Here is a 19,650-nt window from a genome sequence, read left to right as displayed (position 1 = left end):
CTGTAATAAGGGATGAATGAAGTTCTATTTTGAACTTTTCTATTAACAACATCTGGTTTTATGTTACACTATCGATTACAGCCATAAGTCTCTACTTTTTTCTCCTATCCTGCTACACAACTGAAATAATGGACTAATTGATAGCTCTATATTAGATTCCACTGCTTCAGCGTTTTAATTTATCTTCTGATTGTTGCCTCATGTGGCTTCCCTTACGTCAATGGTTCTCAGTCTCTTCTGTTTTGTGATGCCGTGTTACAACAAAAAAAGCTTCAGGACTCCCCATCCTGTCTTGCCATAAGGGCCCCGGTTCAGCAAAACACTTACGCACGCACACACATATTTTGCAGAATCAAGGCCCAAGAAAGAAAAGGACAGTCATGTTCCACTCAGGCACAGTGGAGAAGGGAGCTTAGGGAACTGGTCCAATTCCCTGCTCCAGCTCCTATCGGCCCTGGCAGGAGTAGCTGGGGGCCTGTAACCGCCCTTATGCCACTGGAGGCTTGGTTTAGTGGAGCACTGCCCTCCATGCTCTGACCCTCCTCCCTCTTCCCTTATGCCCCCTTCAGCCTTATGTCTGCAGGCTTTCCTTGTGCCAGGGGAATTTCCTACTGGTCAGAATCCATTCACTTTGTGCCACCTGAATCTTCTCCCCAACTTTAGAAAAGTGGGATTTGAAGCTTACTCTAAAATTAAACCTTTTTGCAAGTTGGCACAGTTGAACCACTGTGTTGAATGTTTTTGCTTACACATAAGAAGTAATTTAATTAACATCCCTATGGGCTAAAGAATGGCAAAGAAGTAAATCTCTATTCTCTTAAGGCTTATACTTGCTTTTTGCAATTCTTGTTGGTAAATAGGATTTGACCCTGAAGCATGGCTGGCGCACAGGTGCAATTATTCCAGAGTTACGATCGGAGATTAAAATCATGAACACAGAGCAGTACATTCAAACTATGACTTGGCTACAAACCCTGACTGGATTATTGGAACATATGCAGGTTTGTCATGTTTGTTTTAAATAGCTTTTATTCAACAGTGGGGATTCAGCCAACTCTTTAAGGGTGTGAATTAATGGCCTTACAAGTGTTTTCAGTCTGACTTTAATTTTGTTACGTTTAAGCTTTCAAATCTGATTGTAGGTCCAATCATTCTTGCAATTGCAGTTTATTTGATAAGCCAGTTTACTCTCAAACTCTTATAAAACACACCTGCACTGAAACAAAAAGGAAATATTTTTGTTTAATCAGCAAAACCACTTTTTCAATATTGTTGGTAGGAGAAAGTACACTAAACCTGTACTAGGGCCATTATCTTGTGTTGGTGAGTAGGGAATAATGCAAATTTCTCCATATCCATTCTGTTTATGATGATCACACTTGATTCTTGACCCTTCAGATTTTTTTCAGTGCACATAAGCAGTGCACCAGCATTACCATTTTTAAGCAGCATTTTTTCCTTGTTCCAGCAACAAATGAGTCTTTCCCCTTTATTGAACTCTTATTCTGCAAGCACATGTTTAGTTACTTGTTGACCATATTTATATTTCAGGTTCACCAAGATCCAGATTCACAAATGATTTTACAGGAATGGAAAAAGGAAAGAAAAGAAATGAGGTAAGAAATGAACATTCAAATACTTGTTGCAATCAAAATGTTTTTTTTGTTTGGACTTCCCCAGTTTTTTCCAGAAATCTATATCCTCTATACTAGTTATTGATATGGATAGGGACAAGCATTTATATCTGTCTTCTACGTGCCGCTCACACAGGCCCTGTCCCCCTTTGCACATGTGAATTCCTTCCCCATGTGCCCCTGCAGAGCCCTGTTCTCTTCTTCCCGATCCACAACACATATTTTATGGTCCTATATGAATAGCCTGTGTTACCCTGATGTTCCTCCCACCCTGCACAGCCCTGGTCCACCACCCCTAAATTCTGTATTTCCTTGCTCCCCTGTCCTCCCTCCATTCAGCTGCTACCCATTGGTAACAGTTCCATAAGGAAGTTGTCACATAACTCAAACCCATACTTCTCAATAAGGGGAATAACAACATTCTTATGTTTTAAATTTTAAACTTCAAGAGACCTATGTCTGAGATGTCAGATTCAGTGTGTGAGAAGTTGAGGTTTGTGGAGACTCTTGCTTGTTAGTTAGGGAACTTCCACAAAAATAATGGGAGAGGGAAGGGGAAAGCCTTTTGAACCAGTTAATGCCACTCCTTAACTCCCTCTTCCAGTCCCGTTTCCAAAAAGACTGCTATCAGATCTCTTCCAGTTGGAAAAATGGTGTCTGGGAAAGACTGGCTAGGATGCAGGAGCTCAAGAGTGAGAGTTTAAGGCTATGTCTATACTGTGTACCTTACAGCGGCACAGCTGTGCTGCTGAGTGTAAGGTCTCCTGTGTAGCCACTCTTTGCATAAAACCATTGCCCAATGAGGAGCGGTAGCTTTGTCAGCAGGTGAGCACCTCCCACCAACAAAGTGCTGTCCACAACGGCACTTTTTGTCAGGGAAGGGTGGTTGTTTGTTTTTATTTATTTTTTCCCCCTCCCCGTATCCCTGACTGACACAAGTTTTACTGACAAAAGTTTCCATTTGTGTGGGAAATGGAAATCTTTAAGACCAGGACAAAGATCTCTTCTGTTTCTCCTCCCCAGCCCTTCAAAATAAAAATTGGAAATGTTGGGAGTCCAATCTTTTATGCCATTGTTTTCAGTGGGTGCAAGGTCAAGGTCTTTCTTAATGATCACACTAAAGATATTTACTAAATTACCTATTGTCACATGAAATGACTTTCAAAGCAAGTTTAAGTGGCTTTGAGTTCTGGCACTAACTCCTCTTATGTTACAAGTTCTGTTCATTTCAGATATTGGGTTATATAAAGTGATTAAAAAGTGTCTTTTTTTTTTTTTTTCTTCTCCCCCCCTCATCCTCTATCTCTTTAAATGTTCTCTCTGGTGACAGGGAAATGACCAGAAACTTCTTCAACTTGCAATTTGGGAGCTTATTCAGGACTGACCAGAATCCAACCTATTTCTTAAGACGTTTATCTCGATTTGCTGATATTTACATGGCATCACTGAGCTGTCTCTTGAACTATGATCCCAATTACACATTTTATCCAAGGAGGACTCCTTTGCAGCATGAACTCCCTACCTGGTCAGACCAGCTGTGCAGCGGTACATTCAGAATACCCTTCCTGCAAGAGGTGGTTCAGAACAAATGAGCTTTGGGTTTGTACCTGGGTTATTTTATAGCACCCCAAATGGATGAATATACCCATCAGTAACTACCAGAATGTAGTAATTTTTTTTTTTAAAATCATCTAGTACATTTATGTATCTTGATCCAGTTACTGGACTTGTCAGTTCTGATAGATCAAGAATTCATAAATAACTTGTCTCTCCTCTCTGTATTACTCCTGGGGGAAATCTGTACCAAAAAATTAGAAGTTCTGCACACAGTATAATCACACTAGTTTCCATCATTTTGGGAATTTATTTCAAAATACATGCCAGCAAATATGTCTATAACAATAACAAAAAAGATTCAGGAAATGTTTTTTTGACAAATAGGTCCCTTTTTTAGGCATATTAATACAGATTTCTGAGTAATAACAGTTCTGTATTATAGTTGAAATGAATTTCCCATACCCCCCTAACGCAGTGCAAAGCCCTTGCGGGAGTCAGGGGTACAGAGGAGCTGAGGGAGATGGAAGTAATTGCTGGGAAGGAGTCTGGAGGGTTGCTGGGTATGGGTGGGAGAAGTAAGGAACATTTTTTGGGGGAGGAAGGGAGGGATTGTTAGGGAGTTGGGGAGCCTCCTTCATGCAGACCCTGGCTGACCCCTAGCCACTCCCATTCAGTCAGACACATCTGCCCCTGTCCCCATGTGGCCCTGCAGTCCCATTCAGCCCCTAGCTCAATGCTGTCACCTCACTAGCTCCTGTGCCCCTGCTCCAGTCTCTCCCCCCCTCCCCACTAGCCCTTTTGAACCATAGTTTACCCCTCAGCAGCCCTGTGTCCTGCTCTGTCCATCTCTACCATGTTGCGTGCCTCCTCACCTGGCCCCACAGGCAGGGCACTGTGAAAAGACAGCCTGTCCCCCTCCCTCTCTGCTGCTGGCTGCCCTCTGTTCTGGTGCCACAGTAGCCCCTGGTGGGCAAAAAGTGTAATTGCAGTGCCTCTCTGGCAGAATCTATTTTCTGCGGGGGGAGAGAAATCTGCGATGGACATGAATTCTGCACGTGGCAGTGGTGCCAAATTCCCCCAGGAATATCTATGTATAAATCCTCTTAAAAATAATGAGACTTATGCTTGCACAGAGAGGGGGAAAATAGACCCCCAAAACAGAATTGGCTGGAAGGGAAGATTTGTTTTTTCATATTGAAACTCTATCTGCAACCTTGTGGTTCACAAAAAATATATAGCCTCTCTCTTCTGGTGCTGGTCTGATGGATCTCCACCTGATGACTCCAGAATATCTTGACATGACTGAAAATTTTAAGTTGTGAGTTCAGAGAGAAACAATTATCAAACGGTTTACAGTGTGGTGGGGAGGGAGTAGTGTAAGTATAGTAACTTTCTGTGCTGGATACTTGAGTTACAACAGATTTTTAAACCTGTAGTTTTACTGAGACTCATTATTAATGGGCTGCTTTTTCTATATGTACATGCATTTTACATTCGTGTAATATAATAACCTGTGTTCTATATGTGATAAATTTGTTGTCCCTGGGTGTAGACCTAAATTTTCAAATATGACTAGTGACTTTGCGTGCCCAACTTTGGACCTCTTAAATGGCTTAATTTTCAGAAGGTGCTGAACACTTGCCCTTTGACGGTATCTCAAAGTAGGCACCTTTGAATATTTAGGTCCTAGTTCTCAGGGAAATACTATGAACGAACGTTCAACTAAAATGCAGCTTTTGTTGTTGTTGTTCAATGTTGAACAGTGTCTTACTATGACATATTTTTGTGTTTCAGAATGTTAAGCCTTCATCACACGTTTGATGTAGCCGCCTTTTTTAAAATTTTACTTTCACATTTCAAAATAAACAGGTAGTGTTGGTAAATGAGTTCGAAAAAAAAACAGAGAAGGACAAAGAAAAATGAAAAGCAAAATCATATCCGATCTTTTTGGTTTTAAACCCCTAAAATTGGGGGAGGAAGACTAATTAGATCACGCAAAATAATTGGGACTGTACGGACTAGCGAGGAGCTTTATTTACTTAAATTACTGAAATTCTAAGTGTGATGGGATCCCCAGGGTGCAGCCAGGGACTGTAGGACCGCTGTGCCCCCTTAACTCTCCAGCCTGGGCTCTCTCTCACAATGCTTTGCTAGTGACAAGCAGCAAGCCCCACCAGGCGCTGTTATCACTCAGCACAACTGCATGAGGAGCCCCATGGCCAGCTAGATTGCATGAATGCTCCCAGAGCCACTCATGAGTCACTCAGAGAAAGGCACCAGAGCCAAACCCCCGCAGCTCCCAACCTTGTACCTCAGGAATATACCGTCTTGCACTGCTCATCTTGACAGTGCAAATATATTAATTGGTTCACCACTTCATCAATGGAAAGTGGATATATACCAGCCTTTGTAAACCTGAGCAGATTTACCAAGCACTTCAGGCAAACTCACTGGTAAAGATAAACAGTTAGACCAATTTGTTGACTACAAAAGATAGATTTTTAAGTGATTATAAATGATAGGCAAAAAGTCAGTTACCAAAAGAAAAGAAAATATAAGCACAGAGTCTAAACTCTCAACCCTATTAGACTGGGCAACAGCTAGATTAAGCAGTTTTTCTCACCGCACTGGATATTGCAGTCCTTAATACACAGGTTTGTCCCTTGAACCTGGGTGGAGTCTTCAGTCGTCTTCTGAGTTTCTTTGTTGCTAGCAGCATAGGTAGGGGCAGGAGAGAGGCCTAGCATGTGGCCTCTGGGTTCCATTTTATACTCTCAGTCCCATGTGCTTGGGGAGGACAAGTCCAGGCATGTCTGGAGGGCATTGCTGAGTCCCCAGGCAAGGTTGAGCAGTTCCCCTGATGTGGCCTTATGCAGTTGAGTCATTGCATTGTAGTTCCCTTGCTGGACAATGGCTGTTAATGGTTGTCTGACCACCTCCCCCCCCCGGGCGTTGGTTACTTTCCTTGACAATGTCTCTGGAGAGCTAGTACCTGGGCGCTTCCCAAACCCACAGCATATTTTAGTGACAACCATACAATACAATTCTCATAACTTCATATGCATTAATGATGTACATATTTTGATGGAACAGTGACTTTCAGCAGACCATAACCTTTCCCCTGATACCTCACATGGCCTGTGTTATGTACAAATCACAATTATATATCAGTGAGGAATATGGAGGTTACAGGGTGCTCCCCCAAGGTATAGAATGTCACACTAGGTAATCGATGAGCAGATAATTTCGCATAGTATGGTTCCCAGTGTTTAGGACTGAACTGAAGCTTATCTGAATTTCCCACAAAGGAAGCATCTGCTGAAGCATGTTTCCTCAAATAGGCAGTGGCACTTCAATAAACCACTACAGATGTTTCGAAGCAGGGTTTTTCCCTCCTCTGTGACCAAAGATGGCAAACCCAATGCTTCCCTACCCAACCATTTCAGAACTTGTATAGCTTGACTCATTTTAATATTTCCTATGTTTTAGTTCTAATTTTAATAAGTATATGAAAATATAATTAAGAATAATTCTTGCTATATATTTTGTCAGTTTCCTTTTAGGGCATAATTTGCTTCCAGCAATGACCATCGGGTAAATGAACTTTTGGTGACCAAAAGTTTTTGTGTGTGTGTGGTTTTTTTTTTTTTTTTAAACCTGTCTGTTTGTGTCACGTGTTTATAATGGCTTTCATATGCAATATTTTTCACATTTTAAAAGGCATGTTTGCAAAATGAACATTTAAAAAAGCTGCTTGCATAAATCCAGTGCAAGTTTCCTTTAAACCTGGATGCTTTTAAATAAATCTATTGCTGGCCATGGAGGTTTATATGATAGCGTTGTTTGTGGTTTTCTCTAGCTTGGTTTCCAGACTATGTGCAACATTTCTAGGGTGTTAGGTACTTCTTTATACATATGAATAGACTATACTTGACTTGAAATGCATGAGTTCCACTGACTGTCCTACTGTTGTTTGCTGGAGAGACTTATAAACATCCTCTGGTACCTCATCTAGCTTTATCCGGTGAGTTGTAGGCTAGGCTGGACAGTGCAAGCTCTAGTTAATTTAATATTTTACAAAACTTGATATCTAGTCTATTTTATATGCTGAAATTTGGGGAGGGGGGTAATTTCAATTTGCCTTCTGTGTGTTATGCTAAGATAGAACAAAACTTGATATTACTGTACATAGCACATTTCATATCCCAAAGGATACCAAAGTGCTTTATAAAGTGGTGATAGTATTTGTACTGCAGAGCATAACAAGATTAAGAGAAAATAAAGACAGTGTATATTTTTTCTATCTGACTTTTAGTACCAGCAGATAATAGTTAATGTCACATTTTAAAAATTGAGTGGTTACATTTGTTAAATACTTAGATGCTTATGGCTCTTGACATGAGCCTTTGTTGCCTAATTTTGTAAATCTAGGTAAAGAGTGAGTCCTTCTGAGCACTGCTAAAGTGTGTTTAAGCAAGAAAAGTGAAATTGTTGTGTGGGAATATTTTATCCATCCATTTACTGTGCATTTTGTTTCAAGATGAAAAACTTCAACCTAACTTAAAATACAGTAAAATGTTCTGTTATGCTTGGTGGTGGTTTCTTTGAGATCTGAGGGACACCAGCTAGTATGATTTTTATTTATTTATTTATATTGCATGGCATTTTTAGTTACAGGGGATTAGTGTTCAAGCAAACTGTGTACAATATGAATTTAAGACAAGTGTTTTTGAAAATATAAATATGTGAATATGCTTCAGTGTTTGAGTACTCTTTCAAAAATGTTTTGGTATTTTTGTAACTGCTTCAGAATTCTTGAGCTGTGTACCTCCGACTTCCCTTATTAATTACCTTCGTTAACCCTACCACGTCACTTCTCTCATGCAGATTTTACAACATGTTTCAAATGCAGTGTCTACATTAATTTTTGGAGTATACTTCAGCTGAATCAGAGTGAGATGAATTGTCTGTTTAGTCTAAATCAGAAGTGCAAAAATTTATAGTTCGGTTAATAAACTATCAGAAAATGTTACTTTATGTGAAGAATATTTAACAATTGCTACAAAAAATAGATGTATGTATTTTATCTGGTCCCTAAAGAGCCTTAATCTTTCTGATGACAGGGAAAGGGTGGCAGGAAGCTTATTAGCTGGGCAGACTATCTTTAGATATTATTTTAAATTCAATTTAAATAAAAACGTGTGTGTTTGGAGAACAGGAAGGGAGGAGATGGACATGAAAATAACTGTAGTCTTTGCCTCACTTGTTCAATCATTTACCCTTTAAACTTGGAGTTCCTCACACTAGAACAACTACATCAACAAGTGCTGGGTCTTTGTGGGTATGTCTACACTGCAGTTAAACACCTGTGGCTTGTCCATGTTAGCCTGAACATCTACACTGCAATTTACAACCCTGCAGTCCAAGCCCCAGCCATCTAACACAGGCCAGCTGCAGGTGTTACAGTACCACAGTGTATGTCTACAATGTAATTTAACCTATGTGGTTTGCTTGCATTGCTTAATCTGCTGAAAGATCCTGGGATATTTATATGAAAGCAATCCTGTGCTACACAAAAAAGAATGGTTACAAAAGAGAATGCCAGTAAATATATAGTTGATATGAAACATTACCACCACTGCCATCACAAACATAAAAATCTCTCCTTGAGGTTTACTGTGTTATGTAGCCTTTCCAGCCCTCTGGAGACTTGCTGCAGCATTAAGACTGAATTTCCCCACCTCCCTCCACCCACACTCTTTATTTCATTATTTTAATATAGTACATGTAGAAAGGGCAGCTGCTATTGCTATTCATTTAAAATTTGCATCTCATGTGTAACTGAGTTGATACAAATATTCTACACAGACAATGCAGAAGGTTGTTTTTTTTTTTTTTTTACTTTACACAAACCACTGAAAAATGAATGGGGAAGGCAAAGTGGGCAGTAAACAAGCAGAATGCCTATTCTGCACAAAAATGACTTGAAATAAAATAATGAAATAGGTTAGTGTCATACATGACTTGCGTTCCTCATTAATTCCTCTACAGTTAATATTTCTTCATAACAATGACAGAATTCATAAATGGCTCAGAGTGGGCAAACCAGACATACTGTGCTTGCATTTGCAGCTACATCATTTTTTAGAAGGAAGAACATTGTTAACAAGATCAAATAATTTTAAAAATGAAGGTCGTAATACTATTAAGCAATATTTGTGGCTTTTGCTCCTTGTCAGCCACTTCTGGATTCAACCCCAAGACAAAATTAGATATAAAGACACAAGGGTAGCAAACACAGAGTACATCCTCCAAGTACGGTCATCAGAGGACATCAGGACTATGTGTTTAAGAGGCAGTTTCTTTTCTTTACAGAAAGACGGGCATCATAAATCAAAGTAGCTACATGGTGTTCTGAAAAACTATAAGTCATCGTGGGCTGTTTAGCAACTGCTATATCCTTAAATAGAAATAACCTTTAAATGTCTCCTAGGCAGAGGAATACATTTCTACATTAATTCTATATTTGTTTAAAGTGGAACTTGATATTCCTTACATGTAACCAACTTTTCAGCAAATTCGCTGTCTCAAACACTTACTTACTTTAAAAAAATGTTATAAAAAGGTAATTTTTTTCCCCTGAAGTGCTTAGGCAGGGCTTATTCACAGTAAATGTTCATTTTAGACTGTAGAGAGAGGTTTTTCATTGTTAATTCCAACTTCAGTCTTCAAAACTGATCATGAGGCCCACTCATTACAAGCTGCTGTTCATCAGAATCCTATAAAATGAAGTATCATTCTATTGTCCAATCTATAACTTCCCTCACAGTGAATTTCTAGTCCTGTTGTGCCTATCACATGTGCACCAGGAAATCCCAAACATTAAAGTGCATTCCAGATTCTTCTCAGTGAGAGATTTCCCCCCAAATGCCATTCATCCTACATCCAGAATAGCATTGCATCATGTTATTTGACTCCAGCTACCATGAAAGGAGGCAAAGTTAAACTTGAGTCATCAGCCCTATAGGGGCCGCAGTTCAGCAAAGCCCTTACAGCTCAGGCTTTAGAGCTTCTGAAGTCAATAGGATTTAAGTACATGCTGAAGTGTTTTGCTGAATCAGGGCCATAAGGACTAACCCCACTTGCCTTCAGTTTCTTTAACCTTTCCCTTCAATTATTATGGAGGAATTACACAGTGCCCCAAATATTTGTGTCCCCTTGCTATTGCAAACTTTTGTCCGAGTGTAACAGCAGGCTTGTAAAATGCTGCTGAATGACCACCAAACTCTGATACAAGAGCAGCATGCAAGTTTTTTTTATAGGAATATTCACTCTGGGACATCCCTGTTCTTACATGGGGTCACTGTACAGAACAGGATGAAAACCACTGTTATCAGGTGTCTGCAGCTGAGATAAGGAAATTTTTTTTTAAAGCCTCTTCTATACATTTCCCACCCTTGCTACCACTCAGGCAGTAACTGGGGACCGGGGGAATGTTTGCATAGACAAGTTACTAGCAGCCAGCAGCGTTTTAACTGCCCTGTCTTTTACTGCTAGCTCTGGTTGCTAAAATGCTGCCGAATGATCTAGAGCCCCACTCTTGCTACTGGTGGAGCTGGCCCAAGGGTGGGATTTTTATTCCCCCCCCCAAGTATAGACCCCCCTCCTTCCTGACTTTCAGCTAGACATTGTCCCCTTGCAGAATTCCATCTCCATGATCTTAAACTATTATCATAATCTCCAAAATCAAAGTGAAAACTTACAGAGAAAGGCTCGTAGGCAGGCTCTGGTGGAGGAGGAGGAGCAGAACTTTCATAGGAGGGATTTGTGATGTTTGAAAGCCGTGGCTTGTCTAGTGCTGTCACATCTATATCTTCTTTTGACTGTATAAAACCATACACCCATTTAAAATACATCATTCTGCCGTTAGCATATCCAGTGAGGCATTCGGCATTTCATTGACTCTGCCGCACCTAACCAAATAATGTGTATTGGTGTAGTGATTGGAGGCGGGGTGCTCGAATGACTAGAGTGCTGGACCTGGACTCGGGTGACCTGAGTTCTGGTACCGGCTCTACCATGGCAATCAATTTGCCTCTTCCCCCCTCCCCTCAGCCTTTGTCTTCTCTACTTAGATTGCAAATGCTTTAGCCTGGGAAGTGTGATTTGAACCATGCCTAGCAGACCGGGTTCCCAATCTCACTTTAGGCCTCTGGGTGCATAATACAAATAAATCACAGTTTCCCTTGGTCAATATTCCTCTTACAATCCTAAATGACTATTCATGTTTATATGTAGGGGCTAGAATAGGTAGGGACAAAAACTGGCTGTTTCTGGGGGAAATTTCTTTTAGATTGATCCTTTTACATGACCCCCCCCCCACACACTTTTTTTAAATCGTCCATCCTTGTAGCTTGTGCTGAATAGTTTTGTTACTAGATTAGTTTTGCATAGTGCCTTCACAGGAAGCAATCATGTTGGCTCGCTCCCATGTTAAATATCACACCTAAACTTACCTTTTAGAACCTTAGCAAATGCTGGTCTAACTCTCTGGCCTTCCTTGCTATCAAATCTCAGTTCAAACACACACGCTGGACAAGCCCAGGACTATCATGACACTTGGTGGTAAAACAGGGGTATTTGGTGGTGCCCACTTAAGTGGGCATAGTTAGGCTTCCAAATTAATGGCCTCCTGAAGCTGAGTGTCTAGGTGAGCTGGAGAAATAGGACCTTGGGTCAGGGCTGCTGTAGAATACAAGCTTTGAGCAAGGCTGTGGCCGTGGCTGGGTGTGAACACTGCCCTAGGGAGAGTTCTTGGAAGGACTGTGCCTCAGGAAAGCACACTTTCACCTGGTGTGCAGGACCGCATGCACATTGCATCCCCACAGAGCACGTGGCCCACTCAGGACTGCTGTTGAGTAGGATAGGCCATGGCCCTGCTGCTTCTATGTTTAGGCTCTTGTGCTCCCTTGACTAGGTCTCTGGTCCTTGCTTTGAGGTAAATGGGCTGGGAGATTCCTTGTGCAGGCTTTTGGTTTGCCTGGGCAAGGCTGCATTGTGACTATTTGAAGAGACTTTGCCTCTCTCCAAGTGTAGGAACAGCCCCTAGATTCTCAGGAACAGAGTTTGACCCCGCACACAGAGGCAGCCATGAGGGTTTGGGCGGGGGTGGGGAAGGTTTTGATGCAAACAAGCGTATTTACTAACTAGCAGAGTAACAAGGAAGGACACTTTTGAAGACCGACCCAAACAGGACGGATATTGTAGCTTGTATCTGCCCCTAAATGGGGATAGGCATGAGTAGGTGTCGACCGCTTCTCATTCAATTTCACACTCAACCTCCTCCTACCTTGAAATACTGGAAGCCAATATTTCTCCTCTTGAATCTGAAGTACGAGTACCCGACAAAAGCCACGATTCCAATAACCAGGATGATGGCAAAGAATATTCCTGTTCCAAATCCAGTGTGGAGAGAAGCCTGATCATAGAGAGAGGAGTGAGTGCTGGAGCCGGGCACTGAGCATCATTCCAAAGCGGGAGTCCATAATTTAAAATGCTGTGCACCGTAAGGATGCCAACGGCAGCGTAGGTGGCAGGGATGCTGCCGCTAGTTTAATTCTTCTTGATCAGCTTTTGTGCTTGACAGTTCCCAGGTCTCAGACCCTCATAAACACGAGTTAAAACAAACCCTCATTTTATAACCGAATCCAAGCTGCTCATTGATCAGTCAGCGATCCCTTTCCCCAGAGAAGGTTCCTTCTTATGAAAAAAACACGGTTAGACGATTGCACTGTAAAGGTGGGAAATGTAGCCCTTTGCAATAGAATCTTGTGTGCAGGTAAGCGTATGGGAGTGGAATGATAAATCCTGGTCTACACGCACACTGTTTGTTAGCTGGGGGTGTGAGCTATTAACAAAATACTTACATGAGTATATCCCCAAATGCGGATGCAGTTATATAGTAGCAAGATGCCTTAGATTGGAATAGTTTATTCCCCTTTCTGTACAGGGACAGGCTACGCTGCGGTAAATGCTTATAGCAGTATAATTGCACCGACACTGGATGGGATTGTTCCACTATAACTGGACTGAGAAGGTCAAACTGGTACAACTATACCTAAACTGTAGCTAAAGCAGTTCAACTTATGTGTAGACAAGCTCTTAGGGTGATCTTGCTCAGAATATGACAAAGTGCCAAGCTTGCACAAGCTGAAAGGAGAATAAGTGTGTTCGTGAGCCTTGCTATCTTGGTATGATTTGTGGTGATAATCTGCTAATCAAAACTGTGCAGGAATTGGAATTTCCATCCCACAGAAAACATCACAGAATTATTTTTGTGCCGAGTCGCAATGAAAAATCAGAAATGCAAATTTTTCCCTAGGACAGAAACTTTCAAAGAACTCCATTCTGGAAGAACTGAAATGGATTTTTTCCAAAAATTTCTGATGTGGTAAACCAGCTTCCCAGCTAGCCTCAGGGGAGCCAGAGATCTGGGGGAGCTGAAGCTTCCATAGGAAGTTTTGATGGAATTCGCAGATTCCCACAGAATTACTTGATTCAATCAAATCAGCATTTTCCAGCAGGTAATTGTTCCATCAGAAAAAAATTTGACCAATTCTACCAGTAACTTTGTCCTTGAGTTTTTTAAATTCAATCTATGCTAAAGTAAATTCTTAACCTGGAAATAAAACCAGAATGCAACTGACAGGCTACTTTATAAGGAATTATAGGAAGATTTTATGGACAAGTTATTCACAACTGACAGCAATGATCTCAAAAGATAGAACAACAAATACTTACAGGTGGTGGAGGAGGAGCTTTTAAAGGCTCTGAAATGACATGGATTACTCCATTGGAAGCAATGATATTCCATTCAAGAATAGATTTTCCATCCACGTATCTGGTCTCATTCTAAACAAGAAAAAGAACAATGGGAACTGAGTTTTGACCTTCCTGATTTCAGAAGCAAAGTAAAATTTAGATTTATTTCCCTTATGTCTTTCACTGGTTAGGAAAGGGAGACTCTTCTTGTGTAATTATACATCTGCCTAAAGAAAATACCCTGCCTGGTTATTGGACATCAGCCCACAATTGCTCAAACCCTCTGAGGGCTCCTCTCTGCCAGAGCTAACCAACAGGAGCGGGAATCTAGGAATGGACAATGCTAGGAAATTAATTTCACTTCATCTGTGTCATGTTTTTAGTGATTTATGAAACTGACAATCCTGACTCAATAGCAAAGTACAAGACAGGGAGCAATAGGACAACCCTCTCCTCATGGCCTTGCCACTGAATCTCAACCCTGGCCAGGAGCATTGTCATCTCCATGCCCATCAATTTTTGGCTTTCTGCTGAGGTTATCATTAAATACTATTTGTTCTGGTGGCATTGCAAGGTGGACACCTGTCAACCAGTCTGAGCCCACCAACTCATTTCATATAGGCCACGTAACAGGTCTTGGATGGCAGCATTTGGTCACTGCTTCCCTGGGCTCTAGTTGAATGGGCAATCTGGAGATGAAAAGGGAGCAGTAATGGGCTATGGATCAACCAGTCCTACAGTCACTCCAGACTGTTCTAAATGCAATTGACAAACTCATCTTGAACTCTTGCTGCCTATGGAACCATCCCGAGCCTCTGTCTGGTCTCTTTTTATTCTGCTTCTATGGCAAACAGGAGCTGGATCTCATCATCTGGTGATTCTTCCACTGTTGAGGAATCTTTTGCTGATGTAGATTTAGCATATCCAGCTTCCTACACTATGGAGCTGTGCCAGGGGAGTTTCTGAGGGCGGGGGATGTGACAATCTCTGGCTGGTGAGGCAGGGCTGCTCTCAATGATGCCAGTGGCAAACCGGTCTCTGCTTGGCTCCAGGATCAGGAAGCTGCAAACAGCTTCTTTTACCCCAGAGCTGTGCTCACTGTATGTGGGGCATGGCTGAGGCTACAGTCATCTTACCTGGTTTTTTTCTAGTCCCTCTAAAACCACGTGCAGTGTTGAACCCTGTCTAAAGCATTATATTTTAAATAAGAATTAACGCAAATGATCTTGCTCGTGAGTGAGTCATAACATGTTTGCTGTGCCAACAGTGAGCAAAGCAGCCTTTGCTACATAGAACAGAATCACATGGACTTTTGTCTGCACTGCACAAGAGATGGTAGAAGTCAGCCAGCATGGTTCTGAGTTATAGTCTCTCCTGGCAGCATGAACGTTCTTATGAAAAGGATTTTGGGGCTCAGCCACTTCATGTGGAATGTCAGTTTCTAGGGTCCGATAGGGTGCGTGGATGCAGGTGTTTGCTTGACCTCTAAATAACACCCCTGTTCAGATGTCGTCCTCCAGTGTGAATGTGTGGATCTGTGCCAGGGCCTCAGGGATTAGATTAAAGCATTTTCAGTTTTGCAAGCACAAATGTAATGCTTCCACCAGAAGGGAGAAGTGAAAGAGGCACTATAAAAGGAAAACTATTACTGTTACTGCCTAGGTCAGGGGTGGCCAACCTGAGCCTGAGAAGGAGCCAGCATTTACCAATGTACATTGCCAAAGAGCCTCAGTAATACGTCAGCAGCCTCCCATCAGTTCCCCGCTCCCAGTGCCTCCCATCCACCAGCAGCCTTGCAGATCAGCATCTCCCACTCCCTCCCTGCACCTCCCGATCAGCTGTTTTGTGGCGTGCAGGAGGGAGAGCATGGCAGGCTCAGGGGAAGGGGTGGAGTGGGGGCAGGGCCAGGGGTTGAGCAGTGAGCACCCCCCGGCACATTGGAAAGTTGGTGTTTGTAGCTCCAGCCTGGAGTCGGTGCCTATACAAGGAGCCGCATATTAACTTCTGAAGAGCCGTACGTGGCCCCGGAGCCACAGGTTAGCCACCCCTGGCCTAGGTTATAATTTCGATCTTCCCTACTTTTACTAGCCTGTCAGTGCTCATTTTAAAAGCCTTGAAAGTGCGTTGTGGGGCTGTTTCATCGTGCTAGAGAGAGGCAAGTGCTTAGCTGAATGGAGGGTGCACACTTGTAAGTCAGCTGTCTCGTTTCCCTTCCATTCTTACACGCCTTTGGGCACTGCTGTAACTAGGAAAATCAAAGATGGTTTAACTCAGCCAGTTGAAGATTGGCATGCAGCCCACTGTTGGCTTATAACTGTACAAACATGTGACCTGTGTTTAAAGGGCTCGACATCTTTGTAGGGATACAGTTGTGCGTGCTGGAGTATACTTGTTAACAGGAGTGTACTCTGGTGTTGGGAGCATGCTCATTCATGTGCATGCTGAGAAGCCTCAAGTGCTGTTTATGCAAATCCAGGGGACTAGAAAATAAATTGGATGTTCTCTGGGTGGATTTTAAACAGCGTGGTGGAGGGTTGTGTATTCCAATCATCTGGAGACCAAAATCGACTGGACACATGGGCTGGTACAACACACCTCCCCATCCCCCACTGACTGAGGTTCAAGGAGGACAAATCCCCTCAATAGATCTCTGGTTATTTTCTAACTCAAGTGTCAGATAAGGGGAAAGTGGCAGTGAAAAGATTATTTTAAGGAGCTATACATCTTAGTACCGTGCTGAGACAATGGTTCGGCTGTTCTAATATATTCTAACTGGGTAGTAGAATGGAACAGAGGGTGGAATTTCATTTTTAAATTCCTTATCTGATATGCTGTAATTGTCACCCCTGAATGTTTTTCTGGATACAGGGGAGAGTTCTAGAGCAATCTTCTTTCCATCTCTTCTCTGCTCTCATTTATTCCCATGCATCACCTTCCTCAGAAGTCCACACTTCTGTTCTAGCCAAGGAACACTAGCCACACGTTCTTTGGAAGCTTGTCTGCAACAGTCCTGCTTGCTGACAAGCTCTTTAGGGTAAGGACTCTCTTTTGCTATACATGTGTAACACCAACAGACTCTGGTCATCGGCAGGCGGGATCGAACCTGGGACCTCTGCAACTTAGTGCATGAGCCTCTACTGCATGAGCTAAAAGCCAACTGGCTGTTAGCTAAGGCTGTAGAGCAAACTCATTAATCTCTCTCTCTAAGTGGTCTTGGTGCCACTAGATGGGACAGAACGCCACACCCAGGAGGTATGTGGGTTACACATGCATCCAGAGTCTAGCCCAAGGGAGTTGCTACATAGAGGCTGCTGTCATTCAAAGTGTTCGAGCTGGGCAGAAGGTGACAATTTCACCAAAAATGAAAAGTTACGTTTTTTCCAAAATGTAAGAATTTTCTGTTTTGACTTTTTCTGTTTTGTTTTTTTTGGGGGGGGGGGGGGGAGGGAGTGGGGGGTGTCAGCTTTTTGAGGAAATGGCAGAAACTATTTTTTAAAAAATCAATTTTCTGTGAAAATGTTCATCTAAAAGGCCAGTTTTGGTCCATTTTTGTTTTTAATGAAAAATTTCGATCAGGAACTAAGAATGTTCCTTAGTAGTAAACTAAATGCCGCTCCCCCTCTCCCACTGAACTCCAGCTCTCCTACCACCCTGAAGTGCAAGTTAGACCCAAGCCTACACTGTGCTGTTACATGCTTCTGGCCATATTGGCCAACCACCATCTTCCCCCACCCCACGTTTCAAGCTTTCTGTAACTCAACAGTACCCTGTAATGAAATGCTGAATAACGTGCACTAGAAATCATTGCAGTCTCCTGGCTTGCTGCTTCTCTCTCGGACAAGGCTACCCTGGATTGTGTGGTGCTTGCTAATAAACAAGACAAAGGACAATATGGTGGATAGGAGTGAGGACAGCAGACTTATTTTTAACACAGATACCTTCTTCTTTGTCGGGATTTGGTAATCCTGACCTATGCTGTATGTAATTAAGAGTCTTTTCTCTATCCTTGTTTGAAGAGTAGTCCCATTGGTCAAGTCTTCATAAAACAGTGTGCTGGAATTGGACAGATGATACTCAATGTCTCGTCCAGAAAGTGTCTAAAGAAGAGGGAAAATAGACACATTTACCAATCTAACTCACCCAGCTGATTTTACCACTAGATTAAATTCCCTGGCTGGCTCTTGAAATTCTCCATTTCTGCTACTTGCATTCCCTGACATAGTGGTCTTGAGCAAGAGGGGCTATAGCTCTTTTGGCCCTAGAGTATTACACAAAACAAAACACGTTAGCTGGACAAAAGGCTTCCCCTTCTTGCTGGTCTTTCTGCACTATCACAGGAACAGAAGAGCCTTGAAGAATCAAACAACGCTACAACCCCACTTCTTTAAAAAATGTGTTTGTGGGAAACCTTTAAGAAATGTACAAGTTTCAAACTACCTAGTGCACCACTGGGGGATCGTGCAGGCCACAGGATGAACTTCTGGTCCCACTGTGGGATAACCCAGGCCTTAGAATGAACTCCTGACCACACTGAAGTCAATGACCAGGATTCCACCCGTAAAATTTAAAGCAACAGTTGATTGGAAAGGGATGAAGGACGTGATAAGGTAGAAGAATAACCTCCTCTGAATGGATGTGTAACAAATACCAGATACCAAAATTACACACAACTTTCTCTTAATAACTGTCCTTACAGATGCAGTTGCAGATAAATGAGAGCTGACCTTGCCTTGAAAGGACTTTCATATGTGGCAACAAAACCCATTGTACGGAAAATTCTTAAAAGTGGCTCAACATGTATTCATGATTGTCTGAGAAAAAAATAAGACAGACAAGTCTGCCTATCCAATTAGCAACCTAATAAAACCCTTCGGCCTGCTGTCTCTTCCTGAGATTTATTCATTCAAATTAAATTTTAACAGTTACTATTGGACTCCAGCATGCCTGCTCAGAATGAAAGAAAAGGTTAAATAGATACTCACCTCATTTTCTCTTAGCCCATTATTGTTTGGGGCAAAGAGAGTGGCCCGGGTTGACAAGTTTGTGAGGTATTTCAGGAACTCTTTGCCTTTTGTGGAGCTGTTAGAGTAAACCAGGACTTCCTAGGAAGAAACAAAATTCATTCTTAATTGAGGGCAATCTGGATTATGGTCCAGTTATTGTGACAAAAGCAGAATGAATATGTAAAAAAACACAACTTCATTGTTAACACTGAAACAACTTTGAACTGACAACCATTTTATCCTATTAAGGGAATACGTACACTGGAGCCAGGGTTGTAACTCCCAGCTCGGGGAGACATACCCACACTAGCGGTGACTGAGCTAGCATGCTAAAAATAGCAGTGTCGCTGCAGCCACCCAGGCAGCAGGACTGGTTAGCCACCCAAATACAATCCTGCCTGAAACACTAGGTGTATACGCAGGATGGTTAGCCCCTCCTGCCGCCCGTGCAGCTAAGGCTACACTGCTACCTTTCGCACGCTAGCTCGATCGGAGCTGGCGTGATATCTCTGCCTCAGCTGGAAATTAGCTCCGGTGCAGACATACCCTTAGAGAGAAATTTTTATTAAGACGACAATTTTAACCCTTGATGCTGCAAATTCTTATGCACAGACTTAACTTGAAAGCACGAGTAG

At 42.2% G+C, this 19,650-nt stretch overlaps 2 protein-coding genes across 3 annotated transcripts in view; one reads left to right on the top strand and one right to left on the bottom strand.

Moving 5' to 3' along the window:
* The window catches only part of NT5DC3 (5'-nucleotidase domain containing 3), a 31,046-nt gene extending 24,021 nt beyond the window's left edge, over positions 1-7,025 (top strand). For both annotated transcript variants that reach the window (XM_084646308.1, XM_084646309.1), the window contains 3 exons: positions 861-1,001; positions 1,552-1,616; positions 2,965-7,025. In XM_084646308.1, the coding sequence (XP_084502434.1) occupies positions 861-1,001; positions 1,552-1,616; positions 2,965-3,226 (468 nt within the window). In that variant the 3' untranslated portion in view covers positions 3,227-7,025. The remainder of the gene's footprint in view (positions 1-860; positions 1,002-1,551; positions 1,617-2,964) is intronic.
* A 2,788-nt stretch (positions 7,026-9,813) lies between these two features.
* The window catches only part of STAB2 (stabilin 2), a 133,149-nt gene continuing 123,312 nt past the window's right edge, over positions 9,814-19,650 (bottom strand). Inside the window, exons 64-69 of the mRNA XM_084646216.1 lie at positions 18,995-19,114; positions 17,951-18,109; positions 13,992-14,102; positions 12,541-12,669; positions 10,955-11,074; positions 9,814-9,970 (exon numbers count right to left, since the gene is read on the bottom strand). Of these exons, the coding sequence (XP_084502342.1) occupies positions 9,920-9,970; positions 10,955-11,074; positions 12,541-12,669; positions 13,992-14,102; positions 17,951-18,109; positions 18,995-19,114 (690 nt within the window). The 3' untranslated portion in view covers positions 9,814-9,919. The remainder of the gene's footprint in view (positions 9,971-10,954; positions 11,075-12,540; positions 12,670-13,991; positions 14,103-17,950; positions 18,110-18,994; positions 19,115-19,650) is intronic.

Source organism: Lepidochelys olivacea (genome assembly GCF_965140295.1).
Source record: "Lepidochelys olivacea isolate rLepOli2 genome assembly, chromosome: 1".
Lineage (NCBI taxonomy): Eukaryota > Metazoa > Chordata > Testudines > Cheloniidae > Lepidochelys > Lepidochelys olivacea.
This window is presented reverse-complemented; position numbering and strand designations above follow the sequence as displayed.